A 16,861-nucleotide genomic window follows, 5' to 3' on the forward strand; every position below is an offset into this window, starting at 1 on the left:
TACAAGAAGCTAAAGAATATCTGTACCTAACTGCTGGAGTACAAAATTCTATCAAATGTGTTCCCTATGGTTAAATACTGAATCACAGAGCTATGCCAGCATGTGGGGCTTTTACTGGTGTAAGAGACGCCAAGAAAAATTCTTTCTTTAATCACTGTCTAGAAAGAAATGTTGATGTAATTGATGATCTCCAGTCTCCTATCCTGTCCCTCTCTACTGTTTGCAGTAATTATGGCTATTGACACATGCTTTTAAAAAGACAACAAATAGCAGTATTTGTTTTCCTATGAAGTCAAGCTAAAATGTATTCAGATCTAATTGAATTCCTCAGCTTTATTTCAGATGAACAGATGGATAGGAAGAACTTCTTACAGAGCATTTTCTAGTAAGAAGAGACCTTGTTTGAGGCAGCAGAAGGCAATGCCTGCCAGAGGGCAAACAGCAGCAACATCCTAAACGTTTACCTAGTGCCTGAGATGCCATGCATAGCAATAAGGAGAATCCCCTAAAGGAGGCCTTATTAGTTGAGGAAGAAGGGATATGGATGACAGCTTTTTCCTATTTACTCAGTGCTTTCTCCCAAGATACTACTCAAAGAGATAAGACCCTGAAAACAATACAATGAATCTATTATACAGCTGAGCCTTACTGTGCTGTTTTTGTACATTTCTTTTTTAACTAAGGACTGTCAGCTAATTATCTCCTTGGCCACTACACTGCTGAAGACAGGAGTGGATATGGTGTTTGCTACTTGGCTTCTCATTTATTTCCTTTTCCTTTTTCCTATGGTAATTTCAAGCAAGGCACTTCAACACTTTTCCTTCTAAACTGGCTTTAGAAATTGCACTGTCCCATGTCCCTATTCTTTATTGTTATTTTGGACTTCCAGCAGACAAGGGAGACAGGGGCAGTGCACTGCTCAGGGGCCAGTTTACCATCATGCTGTAGACTAATTCCTGCCTTTGACTGCAAGCAGCCTCTTCTGCCCTTTCTCCCAGAAATGAAAGGGAATTCTCAGTGTGCTCAAGATCTCAACTTCTGCCAGCTCTTTGGGGTTGGACAAAAATCTCAGTACAGTGCACTTTCTATGTCTTCACTACTTTTGACTCAGAGCTCTATGTGCAAGAGAGTGCTGCTTTCACCAGGTCAGACTACACTTAGTAAAAACTTCTCTTTATAGAAATCAGTTGTGCCTGACACATTATATCCATAGACGTGCATGAAGGAAAAGGAAATTGTTTTTTCCTAACTTGCATCAGTCCATTACTTGCACTAAACATCAAGTTAGCCAAGATTTGATGCAAGGTGCACATTTCAGTAATAAAATCACTAGTAATCATTTATTTCTACTTCATAATATTAATGATTCACCAAATTAGAGATACTTATTCTAAAGTAGTTGGTTTTGACAGTGTTGAATCTAAGAAGCTACTGGAATAAGCCAAGTTCATCAATAAAGAAGTACAGGCTCCTCTGGAGAATGATCAGCACATTCTGTCACATATACAAGGACCTCTAACTTAGTCAGATTTTGGTACAAGTTCAGGATCTGGAGACTGTAGAATATCTTTGAAGGATAAAAGTGACTGGGTTATAGGCTTTTTGCTGATAAGGTGTGTAGTGCTACTGCAGGTTAAGTGGGATGTCAAATTATTTTTCTTAACTTAAATTAAAAGGTTTAAATGAACCTATTTTACTTTGTCCTTGACCTAGACTGAGTAAGTAGACTTTTCATTTTTGAGGTGGTGGGAATATTTAATAAAATGTACTAATTCCACCTCTTCTGTGGGTCTGTGTTTTGGTCCATCACCCCATGGCCACTGTTACCACTGTTTAAATCCTTGAGAGATAGTAGAGAAATGGAGGGGAAAACATGGGGTGAAAGGAGCTATTAAGCTGAGTATTTCAGTAGTAATGCCTTCTTTTCCTCCATTCAGGTACCAACAGAATAAGCCATGCAGTTCAAGGAGCACATGAGGGTGGAATATTTGCACTGTGCATGCTGCGAGATGGCACACTGGTCTCAGGAGGTGGAAAAGACCGAAAGCTGATATCTTGGAATGGAAATTACCAAAAAATTCACAAAACTGAGGTGATATCACCTATCTTGAAATTGCTCTGCTACTTAAAATTAAATTGTATTGTCCTCTGAGCATCTTTTTTAATCCTAAATTTTTCTTATGGATATGCATTCTATGGGGAAACAAATCAATGATAAAATACAATATTTTCATATGCTGAGTTGGAAGGGACCCATCAGGATCGTAGAATCCAACTCCTGGCTCTGCAGAGGACATCTCAAATTTTCAATTCTCAGGTCCTTCCTGTGATTCCCTATTCATTAACATAATATTTCCTTTCTAAGTTCTATGGTAACTGGAAAACAAGTCTTGTGTTTGTATCTTCCCATATTATTTCTTCCTTTCTTTGCATTTAATAATGTGAGATAATGCTTAGCTTCAGAGTATTACAGTATTGAAATGGTTTTATACATTTCTTTTTCCCAAAATGATGTCAGGATTTTTTGAGGGTTTTAATACTTAAAGTTTTCATTAATGTCTTGATTGATGCTGTTGTTTTTTAAATATAATTTGAACAAAATTTGAAAATTACTCCAGCTGCTATATAGGAACATAAATTATTAAAGCAGAATTTGTTTGGACAGAGCTACTTTGACTGTTTACATACTGAATGTAAGAGAAGAATCAGCAGAAAAGTCTGAGGAAGGGCTTCAATTCTACTATATAATAATAAATAATAAAAATATTTAATATTGCATATATATACACAACTGGAATGGCATGCCTGTTTTTGTACTTCAGTTTTTAAGGCATCACAAGCAACATGCTTGTTGTGCTGTTTCTAACTGTGGTGTCCTTCTTTATCTCTTATTTGTTCATTTTCTTGTATTCCTTGTTATTCTAAATCTTCCCTTGAAATTTATTTTAGATATTTGCACAGGCTCTTTCAGAATCTAGGCTGCAATTAAAGAAACATTCATTGCAAGAAAATGCTCTGAGTAGAAATGCTGTCTGATATCACAGCTGCAATTAAATACTATTGAATTAACACAACATGAAGGAAGTTTTTGTGTTTCTTGAAATACTTGGATTATCTGAGTATTCTGTAGATAAGAATGTCTTGTCTTGCAGTGTTATAGAAATTACTGAGCTGATGCAAGTTGTTACAAAGTTTTGCAAGACAGGCACATTTATTAATTTGTTTCATTTCTTTGTTGTGCAGTATTTAATTAAAACACATTTACTAGGTAACATGTCTTCAAAAAAGCAATGCCTGACAATAATTCTGAATTATCTATCCTTTTTTCTGTTATGGCCACAGATTCCAGAGCAGTTTGGTCCAATAAGAACAGTAGCAGAAGGAAAAGGGGACGTTGTATTAATAGGAACCACCAGAAACTTTGTCCTACAGGGCACACTGTCAGGAGACTTTTTCCCAATTACCCAGGTGAGCTGAGTTTCCCTACAAGGACACTTCTAAGTGTGTAAGAGCAGTAAATATCCTGTTTAAAGTTAATTTTCATAAATAGTCATCTGATTTATTATTACAGTACTTTCAGCAATAAGAATCATTATAAATAGGTGTCTATCTAGAGCTAACATTTTTGGAGTGTTTTAATATATAGTTTGGTAATTTTAATACTGTTTAAACATGTTTTGTTTTGGTGCCCTGTCCTTCTTGTCTAAAACCATCTCTGCTTGTGTAGGGTCACACTGATGAGCTTTGGGGACTTGCAGTCCATTCCTCTAAGCCTCAGTTCTTCACATGTGGACATGACAAACACATTACACTCTGGGATGCAACCACTCACCATCCTATCTGGAGTAAGATTATAGAGGTATAAATTTATTAAATACAGCTCTCCTGTTAGAGAAATATTCTAGTCATTTTGGTTTTTCTTAAGATTATTGTTTAAAAATACCTTAAAATATTAACTTGAGGGGAAAATAATTTCACATTAACCTGTTTTTGTCATAGAGATCAATGTAAAAGCTTTTTAATGTTGCTCTTCTGAGCATAAGTTAGATTAAATGCACTGTTTGAACCTCTGATTTATTCAATGAAATATCTTAGCATTTCCTATTAAATTATGCTTTAAAAAATTAGGAAATTTTCCTTTCTGGAATGCTGTAGTGTTTTAGAAGCTGTGCATAAAAATCCTCAACAATCTCCACAATTCTCTCAAATTTTCTTTTCTTTTTAAATTAATCACTTGTTTATAATTAATTAGAATATCCTTTCCACCTAGCCTCTAGGGCTAATAGTTACTAAAAATGTCAACAGGTTTACTGAAACAGCTACAACATGATACTGTTTTAAAATACAAAAAATTACAGACACAAGAATTTCTATGAAATGGATCACTGGACTTGGTTTTTTGCTTATATTTTAAAATTATGTTTTAAAGGTGTGAGAAAAAAAAGCTATTTGGTATTTTCTGCTATAATCTGAAGAGTTCTGGACCTCATTCTTTGTAACTGGACAAGTATTAGAAAGAAAATGCTTACCTTGTTTTTAGGCATATGCTTAAATTGCAAGAAAAACACTAGAGTTTTATGAAGTAAAATGTTTTAAAATTGCACATCCAAATAAGAAACCCAGTTTATGCCCTTAATCTCCCACTGAGCTGCAGCTTTGGCAGGTGCTGGAAAAAGGTGCAGGTGTGTGTAGGAGTTAGGCTTTACCCCTCCTGCAAAGTGCCACATACCTTTATTGAATAAGGGACTTGCTTGTCCTTCACACTGTAGGTAAACTCCAGCTTTGATACTTAATGCTAAGGTCAGCTCTAGTTAAGAACTTATTTTTGTCTCTTACTTCTTTTTTGATTTGAAGCTGCCATTGCCAATGTCGTTGTTATGAAATCACTTGACAAGTTATTTTTAGATAGTAAAGAAAAGAAAATAGTGGCCTTGTATGGAGGGAAAAGAAGTTAATTGGTTAATATTTCACTTAGTTAAAAATGCTTTTTTACCCTCAAGTTTATATTGAAAGAAAAAAAAATACTTCTAAAAATCAATGAGATAGTTTTACTGTGTTCCAGAAACAGATAATTGAATTGCATTTTTGTTCTAACTTGATAATTTGGACTGGTAAAGAAGTGTACTTTTTTCTGAAACATTTCAGGATCCAGCACAGTCTTCAGGTTTCCATCCTTCAGCATCTGTTGTTGCAGTAGGGACTCTGACTGGCAGGTAAGAGCTGCAGAGCTACACTTTGGGCACCAACAAACACTGATTTTTCCAGCTCAAATCCAAGTTTAAGTTCTGACTTTGCAGATATATGCAATGACACATCTTCAGTCCCTATTGATTTCTGTTGAATGTCACAGTGAAATTTATTTGTATTGCCTTAGTGCCTAGAAACCTTAGGCTTGGGTCAGCACCCTGTATTTGCTGAGTGCTGCATGAGCAAAGAGCTGGTTTCTGTCCTGGGAGTGTAAGATCAGGGGGAGAAGGACATTTAGAGAGGGCAGGAAGTCTACGTTAGCCAGAGACCAGCCATGGAAAGTACTGTCACCATACCTTTGACATAAATGTTAAATCTTTGTGTCCCCTGGGAAAAAGGAGAGGCTGAAGGAGGAGTCTGAGGTCGTGGGTTAACTTTGCAGATATGGAGGGAAATTTCCTCCCAAGGCCTTTAGGGCTGCATGAAGGAAATTACATAGAAAAATGTTTGTGTGATGGAAAATGTAGTAAGTGGTTCATGATCCCTAATGCCGTGACAACTAGAGGCTTTAAAAAATTTGATGAATGTTCCACTGTGCTAGACATAGTGCAAAAATGCACATTAGGAGGCTTGTTCTGCAGGAAGAGTGTCAGGGATAAACAAGGCCGAGGAAACTGAGGTGCAGGAGAGTATTTTAGACAGCAAGTTGAGCCCTTGGTGACCTGAGTGGCAGCTGCTGAGTTTATCTGTGGTTGTCTCTCATAGGAGGGACTGACTCTGCCTAACTTCATCCTCTCCTTTAATGTCACTTGAGGGCAGGCTTGGCTGTTAGTACTGAAAGCAGTTCCAGTTCACTGAGAACATACAGGAAGCTTGTAGGTTATGAGGCAAGATTATTCCAGATTTTATAACAGCCCTAAATAAAGGACTTACTTTTGTTACTGAATGTACTTTATTTACTAAATAAAGTATAACAGAAGGAGAAGCTTTCAGAGGAATTTTCTCTTTGTGTTTAGTAATCTGATGCAAGTATTGAAATGCAAATTTCATCTTTGTCTTTTCTACATGTTTCCACAAACTAATTTTTGGTTCAGTAAAATCAATTAATTAAATAAATTACGGAAAAATAATTAATTAACTCACTTTAAAATAAATTCATTCATCTCTTTCTTCTATCAGAAGAAAATGGTCCTGATGCTTGTTTGTGTTTTTCCTTGCTCTAGGATTTAATGCAGGCATCAATTTAAACATCAGCATAGCATAGAGGAAAGTCTTTAAAGGAGAAGGGACATCACAAGCAATGTTTATTCTTACGCCTGACATATTAAAACACACTAAAATCTGAAGACTGATATTGGGGTCAATGCCTGAACATTTTTATGGTTACAAAAGATGTGAAAGAAACTATCTTTGTGTAAAAGTAAAACTAGATCAAACTGAGTAGCAGTTGCTGTTTTTGTCTTCTTGGTATAAAACTTATGCTATTTTGACAGAAGAAAAGTTGGTCAAGATTACAGTAGATTTAAATTCCTTATGGAATGATTTATTGGCCTCTTTCTGTGTTTACAACAGGTGGTTTGTGTTTGACACAGAAACAAAAGACTTGGTCACTGTACACACAGATGGAAACGAACAGCTGTCTGTAATGCGTTACTCACCAGGTTTGAGAGCATTTATTTACTGGGGGAAAAAAGAAATTGAGTTTTTTTATTAAATTAGGGGTTAGTTTGTTTTAAAATAAGTCCCTGCTTGCCATACTGAAGTAAAAAATAAGTGTGCCATGAAACATTGGCAGGACTTTATGAGTAGTGTCTTAAGCTCTGGTTTTGTTTTCCCTCCCTCCCCCCCACCCAGCACATTCAATATGGTTTCACTGTGAAGAAGGGAAAAAAAAAAGACTTAACTCTGCAGATTGTTGTAATCAAGTTAGCCCTAAATGAACTATAGCTGCTTCCAGAAATGTTAAGTGTTTTTAACAGCAATTTATTAGTATAAAATCGCTGGTTTGTAATCTTGATAGATACATCATTGTGCAACTGGAAAATTAAAAATATACTTTCATTTATTCATTTTTCAATATCAAGGCCTTTAAGAACAGTTCCTCTTGTCTGTGACATACAAACTTCAAAATTAGCTTAAGTTCTTTCTTACAGGAATAATTGCAGTTTCACTTTTGTGTTTATAGATGGAAACTTCTTGGCAATAGGTTCCCATGACAACTGTATTTATATATATGGTGTAAGTGAAAATGGAAGAAAGTACACTAGAATTGGCAAATGTTCAGTAAGTAACGTTTTTTCTTCTGGTTCAGTATCAACACCCAAAGAGTATTTTGTAGCACTGTATTAATACTGTCACATTGTGGCACTCTTTTAGTGTAGTTAATACAATCATTTTCTCTTTGTAGGGTCATTCCAGCTTCATTACTCATTTGGATTGGTCTGTTAATTCACAATATCTCGTGTCTAATTCAGGAGACTATGAAATCTTATACTGTGAGTAAGAATTATGTTTAGTCCTTTTGTGCAAAGTTCAGGCAGTCTAACACAGATTTAAAATTTAAATGAGTCCATGTAACTGCCAAGATCAACCATATGTTTTAATTCATCTGGGGTAATCAGGAATCTATGCAATTTGATAATGAAATATGTTGTTTTATAGGGTTTTTTTTTCTTTTGTAGGGATCCCCTCTGCTTGTAAACAAGTTGTGAGTGTTGAAACAACTAGGGATATAGAATGGGCCACTTACACCTGTACTTTAGGATTCCATGTTTTTGGTAAGTGTATTTCCTCTTGCAATCTCTTACCATTCTTCTTATTAACAAACACTTGGAATGCCAACTTTTGCTTATGAAACATGACTATTCATAATTCAGGAAAAAATACAGAACTTCTGTTATGCACATTTTTATTACAATCTGTCTTCTTATTTCAATCCAGAAAGACTCAGATTTAATATTCTTGCTAGCTTCAAGTACAAATATCATATTACAACATCAGTGGGAAATAAGGAAAAAATCACACACTGCCCTTTCTGTCACAGTAGAGCAGCTTCTCATCATTTTTAATTTAAAGTACCAGTTCCGTGAAATTGTCATATATTTAGGCAGTTATTGGGTCAAATCCCCTTACCAGAAATGGTTTCATATGCTCTTGTTACTGTGCAAACACAAAATCAATGATAGTCTCCCTCATTAGCAATTTATCATGTATTGTGATACAGTCTGTAGCAATTAAATTGAGTGAAAGAAATTAAAAAAGGAAAACATAACAAAATCCAATGGTTTGTTTCCATGGGACTTCTCATTTGCCCATTTTGAAGGATTCACTTTCCCCATTGTAGTGTGAAGCTTTGTACTCATGCTACAATGTGTGCAGAACTGGACAGATGGTTACAAACACTGAGTACAAGAAGCTTCAAATTCTTAAGTCCTCAAGAGGAAATAGGAAATTATGGTAGAAGTTCAGAGAAGAGTCTGTTTAGTATAAGTGGCAAACAAGGAATATCTGCACCCATGTTTCATGAAGAATAGATTGCAGTGATGTGTTTGAAGGCAGCCAGAAAGGGAATGTTTTCAATGCCTAAAGATGCTATGGCAGCAGCAATGTGCTGGGAAAACATGTTCAAATTTTCTATCATTTAGCTGACAAGCAGTGCTTGGATATCACTTGGATATCACAGCATGCAGATTTAGTAAAAGCAGGAAATCCTGGAAGATTTGCTGCATGTTGACATGATTTATTTTTCATGTAAGGGATAAAGGCCCTTATGGAAGTGTTAAAATATTTCTGAGGTTTGAGTACACCTTACATAGTTACAGAGCTACAAAGTCTTTGCAATTAGCATCACACGTTCAGATACACTGAGATGTGAAATACTGTATGTGAAGGTTATTTACTTTTTATTCAGATTCCTGAAAAATAGAGTGCTATTAGAATCTGAGGTTGCTTTTGGTGCATATAAAGTCAGAGGAGAGAGGCATGTCACACTTAAGAGGGATTCTCCCCATGCCTTGTAACAGAAGATCAGCTTTAAGAGCCAGACCATGGGACAAAATAATCTGCTGAGGGGGAAGGAGAGATGATGCAGATAAAGCTGAAGTGCTACAAAACCCAATGCTTGTTAAAATATTTCTTTAATAAAAGATAATAGAATACTTACTACAATTTGATGACAAACCCAGTTAGTGTCTACTGCTTTCAGCAGGGAAGGAGTAGTTTGGAAAGTTGAAATAAGTCATGTATTTTCAAAGTGTTTGGGTGTGTTGAACCTTGTTTTATCTGTAAAAACAACTGGTTAGTGTCAACTTGAGACCATTAGTACTTATTTTCAACACCTCCCAGAGAACAGACAAAGTACTGAAAAACTGGAGAATGAATGCGATATCTGCAGGATCATATATATACCTTCAGAGCCCATATGGAGGGGCTAAAGTGCAAAGTGAGAGGCTAGAATGATCAATTGAAGAAGCACATAGATTGTGAGTTGGAAACCAGTCCATTTTTATTGGAAGTCAATCTGTACTTTAGGGCCTCAGAGCAGCCAGTTAGAACAATCTTCTTCACATGCTTGCAGGGATGGCCCCACTGGACACAGAAGCAGCAATCACAGCATCCAGAATGTGGGCTTCTAGTATATTGATTTTGGCTGACTGAAACTAGGGATATTTTCTCTCTCTGGTAGAACCACATAAAAACCCCAAACTATGCATAAAACCCACAGATCAGCATAACCAATGCAGAGGAAAAAGGAACACTGGTGTGTTGAACACCTGTCTTTTAGCATGGGAACAGATTAGTCAGTCTGGAAGTGTTCAGAGATGATTCAGCTGAAAGTCATAGCATGTAAAGAAGTGTGCTTGAGGGAGGGTGTTTTAGTCATACGAACACGAAGATGTGAAGGAGCCAAGACTTTAAAACACTTACTGATCTTTAAGCTCTTTCAAGAGCCATGCACTGCTGGATACACAAATAAGGTATCAGTTCATAGCACATGCCCAGCTTTGAAAAGTGTTTGAGGTGAAGGACAGGAACAGAAGAAATCTAAGATACTGTACAAACCTGACAACATTGCAAGCAAAGCAGAGCTCAGACTGGTTGGGTTCAAGACTGACTAGAACACTTTAAATTAAGTATTATGTTTGAATATATTTATTAAATAGCACGTGTGATAAATCAGCATGTACAGTTTGTAGGTGGTGTAAAGCTGCAGGATTAGCAAGTGTCTTGAGAAATATAAGAGTGGTAAAAAAAGGAAAAAATTCAGTAGAGCCAAGGAGGAGGCTCCCCATTAGAATGGCAGAACTGAGTTTTACAAACGCAGAAGAGATGAGAGCAGATCTGCACAGAAACATCAGATTACTCTTGCATAGGAACTGAACGTGAGTCAACAGCATTATGCTGTTGTAGGAAAGGCAGATACATCAGTGGGATGTAATGAAAGGATGCCATGCAAAATGTGAAGCAATCATCCATTTACCAGTATCACCTTCAGTCACAGCTGCAATGGCTGCCTCTGATTTTTGCACATTGGACCAACAGATAATGTGCTGACTAGCAAGAATAATTAATAATCCATCTAAATATTGTTCTGGGAGAAGAGCTGTAATGAATGAATTTTAGAGAAGGGAAAAAATAGTATGGCATCAGTCTTCAAATAAGAGAAAGGAAATGGTCTCTTTTACAGCTCTGCAGAGGATGGGAAAAAATAAGGACTACTTTTTCAGCAAGGGAGATTCAATTTGCATATTCATAAAAACTGATAGTGAGGCACTGGGATAAATTTTGAAAGAACCAAGAGGTTCAAAGAAAAACCCTACTATTATCCTTTCCCCATTTCAAAATGGCAGTCTCATTTCTTTAACCATTTCCTTCAGGGGTTATTTCCAGCTTGTCATAGCGACCTCTTGGGAAGACTCCTGCCTCTTTTCAGCTAGCATTTGATATTCATATAGCCTTTTTCCTGTCAAAACAGATATTAAAAAAGCTTTTCTGTGTCTCTTTGTTCTGCTTATTCCTAATTTCATGAGTAGCAATTACCATGTTTCTTTGCAGCTTCTGTTTCTTTGGGTCTCTTTTACTACCCCTGATCTAGCAACACACTTTTTCCACACACATCAGGAAGTTAAGAGCAGTCTAGAAATCAGACTTTGCATTTTATTTACAATAATTTGTAGTTCCTTATAAAGACATGGAATCACTTCTTTGCAGTGAATTGCTGTTCAGTGATACAAAGGCTGTATTTGGGAAGAATCCCAGTGTGGGATGTGCTATCCCAGGATAGCTGTTCCCATGGTGCATGTGGGGCTAGAAGCATCCCAAAGAAGGAGGAACTGGAGTGTGCTTGATCTCAGGAGTTCATAGGGGAGTAGCAACTCTCTCACCCTTGACCTGCAGCAGCAACATAGGAGTATGCACTTGAGTGGGCAGGGCTGCAGGGGCACACTGCAGAGCATGGGTGACACAGGGACAGGCACTGAAAATCACAGAGCAAGACATGGCATGGGCTTTGCCAAGTCATTATGGCAGAACATGCAGTATAACTGAAGATGACGAAAGCTTGGTGCCTATTATGTTGAGTAGGGATTAGATAAAATCTAAATTATAAAATCATAACCAAAAATGCCTGAAATACTGCATACAAAATCCTGACATTTCAACAACTGGGTGGATTTTAGTAAAATTGCAATTTATTGCAGGCAAGTATTCAGAGGCTTTAAAGAAAATCTGTGGTGCACAGATTTGGTCTCTGCACTGCTGACCTTACAGTTTGATTTTAGGATACTACTTTGTGTAAAGAGTACAGTATGTGGGGAAGGAAGATAAGTACTTACAGTAGAAAAAAAGCATTTAGAAACCTCATAGTAGATTCAATTTCTTTTCCAGGGATCTATTAATTAATAGACACTAATTTAAACTATATAATATCTTTTTTATAGACTTCAGACTTTAGTGATATGAAGAAATTACTTTTGGATCATACTCTAGTCTAAAAATCATACCCCTATAATATGAAAGTGTGTTATAAGGAGAATGGAAAATAAAAGCAGTAACTGTTACTTTTCCACATAAGCATATGAAAATTCTTTTGGGCTCAGACATGACTGTAATTCTGCAGAATGTGTCTTCTCAGAGTAAAAAGCACTTTGCTGACTAGGGGGAATAAAGCATTTTTTAATTTGCTTGATAACCTATTAGGATCTGGACTTAGGCTGGTGTGGAAGTATGCATTCTGACTCAGATTTATGTTTATAGGTTTTTCTTTTCCTTAAACAAGTCATCCTTTATTAATATTTTAACAGAAACGTAGGCTGTCACTTATTTTCATTATAAAAGCCCTTAATTAGTCCCTCTGTGTTTCAGGTGTATGGCCTGAAGGGTCAGATGGTACAGATATCAACGCTGTCTGTCGATCCCATGGGAGAAAATTGCTATCAACAGGAGATGACTTTGGCAAAGTGCATCTCTTCTCATATCCATGCTCACAGTTTAGGGTAAGGTGTTTCCCAAAAATTTACTCTTGTAATTGGCACAAATGTGTTAAATGTTGTTTTCCAATGAATAAAAAAAAAAAAAAAAAAAAAAAAAAAAAAGAAGAAAAACCCAAACACATCAAAACAAGAAGAATGGGGATATTTATACATGTAAGGGATTTATTTAAGGTTGATTGAGACAACAATTAAATTTTAATGTTAATTTAATATTAAAATACTTTAAGCGAATGATGTGATGCCTTGCTTTCATTGTTGCATGAATGTTCTAACAATATGTTTTATGGCAGCTGCTATTCTCACTAATATGGTATTTTCTAGGCTCCCAGCCATGTGTATGGTGGACACAGTAGCCATGTAACTAATGTAGATTTTCTCTGTGAAGACACCCATCTCATCTCCACAGGAGGAAAGGACACAAGTATTATGCAGTGGCGAGTCATTTAAAGGAAACATCAGCATGAACATACACAGTTGAGTTGACCATGCACAGAACTTATGTATAAACTGTATATTTAAAACTTAACAGTATGTTTGCAGTTTAGCCTGGTCACTGTGATTTTTGTTTAAAAAATTCTTACAAACCTCAGGAAAATTAAGCCCTGTGCTGGTTACCTTACTCAGTCTAGTATTTTTTTTTCATTGTGTCACACCTTAAGATTGATCGTTCTCTGTTGTACAATATACAATGCAGTACAAGTTTAATATAAGAGATGTGGCTTGACAGTTTGCAATACAGTGGTATCAGCAGAATGTGACTATCTTAAATGTTTTCTATAAACACTGCTAAACTGGTCACAAAAATGCCTTTCAAAGACTGTATATATGTGCTTATTCGTTTCACTATCTACACTTTGTACTATATATCTACTTATTTAGAAAAATCTATGACAATGTCAAGGTACTGAACTGTTTCTGCTGGAGGCTGATTAATAGATACAAAAGGTATAAACTGCAATGTAAGATGCAAAATTAATGTTCTGGACCTGAAAATGTGAATGCTGATAAATTTGCATTCTCTTGGGAGCAGCACACCGTGGGTGTCACCCATGAGGAGCTATGTTCCTTTTCCAATGAATCAGCAGCTTTGTCCCAATTTAACCTGAATTGCTCAGCAGAGCGTACAGATGTCTGTGTGGTTCAGGTAGTCTATATGAGTTTAAATTAAAAATCTTTTTACTTGTATATGAAAAATTTCTTTTTGAAAACAAACCAATAAAGCTTGGCCACATCCCCGTTATTGGCTTATATATTTAACTAATATGTATATTAATCAGCATGATGCTATATTGTACATGTATAAGATTTTAGCAGTTCATAACAAATGGTAAGGCCATCTAGCTTTACTTTTTTATGCTTATGGATATTGTATATTTGTATTTTAAGACCAAGTAGACCAAGTCTAAAGATATCTTTTTAAGTGTACCATAAACCTGCAGAGGGTAAAGGAAGACTTGGAAGCCTACATGAAATATTAATGTGTAACTTCTGGCCCCTGTGTTTTGTGCATGGATGGGTATTTATAGTATGAAATAAGATTGTGTTTTGCAATGAAGTAACAGTGGAGGTGGTATAAAATGGTTAAGAAGGCCTTATAAATGTTGATTGTGACACAGATTGAAATGTATTGTTTACTATGAGGAATGTATCTGAAGAATTTTAAAAGAGGAGTTCTAAGTGGACTCAAAAAAGGTAATATTAAAATTTTGCTTGTAATGGACAGTAAATGTTAATTCTCTGAACTCTAAAGCACTGGTTGTTTAGAGTGATTTAAATGAAATTGAATCAATAAATTTTGAAACTTTTTTATTACATCTCCAACCTCCTACACTGAAAGTGCAGGACACCAATAAATATGTATTAAAGTGAATTCTCAATGTATTCTTCCTGTTTAGTAAGGTGTCTTTGTTTAGCCATGATATAGAAGAGACAGACTTTTATTAAACAGCACACATTTGGGATTTCTCGATTAGAGATGCATTTGAAAATATTTGGCAGTAAAATCTAGATTTTGAGGTACATAATTTGATGTGTTCCCATGACCCTGGGGGCAGAATGACAATGCCTACCTGGAGAGTGAAACTCCAGCTTTGCAGCAGGGAAGGATACACCCCATGCCCTCACCTACAAACTGCCTTGTCCTGCCTCCCAGCACACATCTCCTGTTCCTGGGTGCTCAGCTGCTGGAATGTTGCTCCACTGCTCAACGTTATGCTCATGGCAAGAGCTCCTGACCATTTCTGTGTTAGGAGCTTGTCCTCAGGCAAGACTTTTGAAGGCCATGGTTTCAGGGTCACTTTAACCTGATTTGACCTGGCACTGTCACTGAAGGCAGAGGTCTTGATCCCGTGCAGCAGTACAAGAGTTATTGTGGCCATAAGCAGAACCCAGCTGGGACACAACAACTAATGCAGACAAAAAAAAAACTGTTTCCTCAGTATCTGATCTAGCTGTGCAATGTGGAAAAATAAATGGCCAGAGGAGCACTGGAACAACTTTTTTTAATAGTGATGTTAATCTCCCTCTTCTTGAAGTGTGTGAAGCTAAGGCACAATACCCTTACCCTTTCTAAGGTTAATCCAGTCCTAAGAGTCCATAACACACAAGGGACAGGTTTGCATTGTGTCTGAGTGCTTGGTTATCCACAATACCTTCTGTTTGTTGATTTTTAATATTTTTTTTTAATTTTGCTTTTGCAAATGGGGTGCTTTTAGGTTTTCTGCTTTTGGGACTGTAGGTGATTTGTCATTACTTGCAGCAAAGAAAACAGGAGTTGCAAATTAGCTCAGCTCATTCCCTTTTCATCCTTCTCACATGGTGCTACTCTTGGGATATCGTAAAGCATTTGTGATCCCTTTCTTCATTTTAAACTGTTATCCTTTAGAAGAAATAGATCAGGAATACTACAAGTTCATCCCCAGGGTTACTGATCAAAGGGCTTTTCAGCAATCCCATCCCATCTGTGCCTCTGCTGCTCCTCTGTTTCTAACTTTTGCTGTTAAATGTGTCTTTGTTCCTCTATGAGAACCTGATAAATGTATTAGCTGAATTGGCAAATGGTGGGTGATGTCTTAAGCCAAATATCCGTTTGATGACTGTTAAAGTGATTCTCCTTTCTTTATCCAGGAAACTCTACACAATTTTGCCATTGTTATAGCTAATCTTCAGGTCTCCTCTCTTCAATCCTTGTTCCTTTGTTCGTGCATTTATTTGCTTTCTCAGGAGTGTCTTCTTTTTCACTTTAAAGGAAAAAGAGAACAAAATAAAATAAGGAAGGAGTTATGCCCAAACTTTGTGTATTTTATTCTCTCAGAAATACTTGAATTCTTTACCTGACACTCTGTCTGCAGCAGCTTTTTTCCCGCCCTACCATAGAGCATAAGGCAGGTTTAAAGTCCATAGCTGGAGACACACCTGGGCTTCTGCTTCTGTCCCTTCCCTCCCCTCATCCTGGCTGCAGCAGGGCCTGTGTTCCTCAAAGAAGAGACTCATCTCTTCATGTCTTTTGTGTATTGCTACTGTCTACCAAGCATTCAGATGCTGCCCTTCCATTTCCTTTGGTTTCAGTTCCCATTTCTTGCTTTTCTTCCCTTCATTTCTAGCATTACTCTTCAGCTTCCAGGACTACATCCATGACTGGCACATGTTGCTGCCCTTACCTTCTCAAAAAGCCAGTGGTCCTGACTACCTGTCTGATAGTTTTGGGGCTGTGTTCCTGGTTTCTTATTGTATCTCTGTTTACACTTCTGTGACTTGCACTTCAGGGTATCAGTGAGTGCATCTGCTTTCAGCCCTTTCTCCCTGCCCTCCCACCTCCTTGTGTGGGGACACTGAGGGGACCAGCACTGTCCCATTGTCTCTGTCTGTGGGCAGCCTGTAATTTGTATCATTACTTTGATTTTGAAACATTTTTAGGGTAGGGATTTTTTTTTCCCCTCTGTTCTGTGGCATTTAGCAATGGGATTTTGGGATCCTATACTCATTCCAACAGTATGACTGTCATATTTTTCCAAAATGATGAACATGTATTTAGGTAATGCTTATCTGTTAGGGTCTTCAAAGTGATTAGCTGCCAAAGTTGATACTATCTATTCTCTTAAGTCTTAAATTATTCAGAAAACAATACAAATTATTTCAAAATACTTCTTTCTCCCTTTTTTACACGCTTATAAAATAAACATAGA

At 36.7% G+C, this 16,861-nt stretch overlaps 1 protein-coding gene across 23 annotated transcripts in view; it reads left to right on the forward strand.

The window, feature by feature from the left end:
* EML1 (EMAP like 1) overlaps positions 1-14,547 on the forward strand; it is a 121,834-nt gene extending 107,287 nt beyond the window's left edge. For all 23 annotated transcript variants that reach the window (XM_079308162.1, XM_079308152.1, XM_079308159.1 and 20 more), the window contains 10 exons: positions 1,938-2,092; positions 3,343-3,468; positions 3,728-3,859; positions 5,146-5,213; positions 6,760-6,848; positions 7,373-7,470; positions 7,595-7,682; positions 7,869-7,964; positions 12,550-12,680; positions 12,999-14,547. In XM_079308162.1, the coding sequence (XP_079164288.1) occupies positions 1,938-2,092; positions 3,343-3,468; positions 3,728-3,859; positions 5,146-5,213; positions 6,760-6,848; positions 7,373-7,470; positions 7,595-7,682; positions 7,869-7,964; positions 12,550-12,680; positions 12,999-13,124 (1,109 nt within the window). In that variant the 3' untranslated portion in view covers positions 13,125-14,547. The remainder of the gene's footprint in view (positions 1-1,937; positions 2,093-3,342; positions 3,469-3,727; positions 3,860-5,145; positions 5,214-6,759; positions 6,849-7,372; positions 7,471-7,594; positions 7,683-7,868; positions 7,965-12,549; positions 12,681-12,998) is intronic.
* Positions 14,548-16,861: the final 2,314 nt, after the last annotated feature.

Source organism: Erithacus rubecula (genome assembly GCF_903797595.1).
Source record: "Erithacus rubecula genome assembly, chromosome: 6".
In the NCBI taxonomy this organism is placed as follows: Eukaryota; Metazoa; Chordata; class Aves; order Passeriformes; family Muscicapidae; genus Erithacus; species Erithacus rubecula.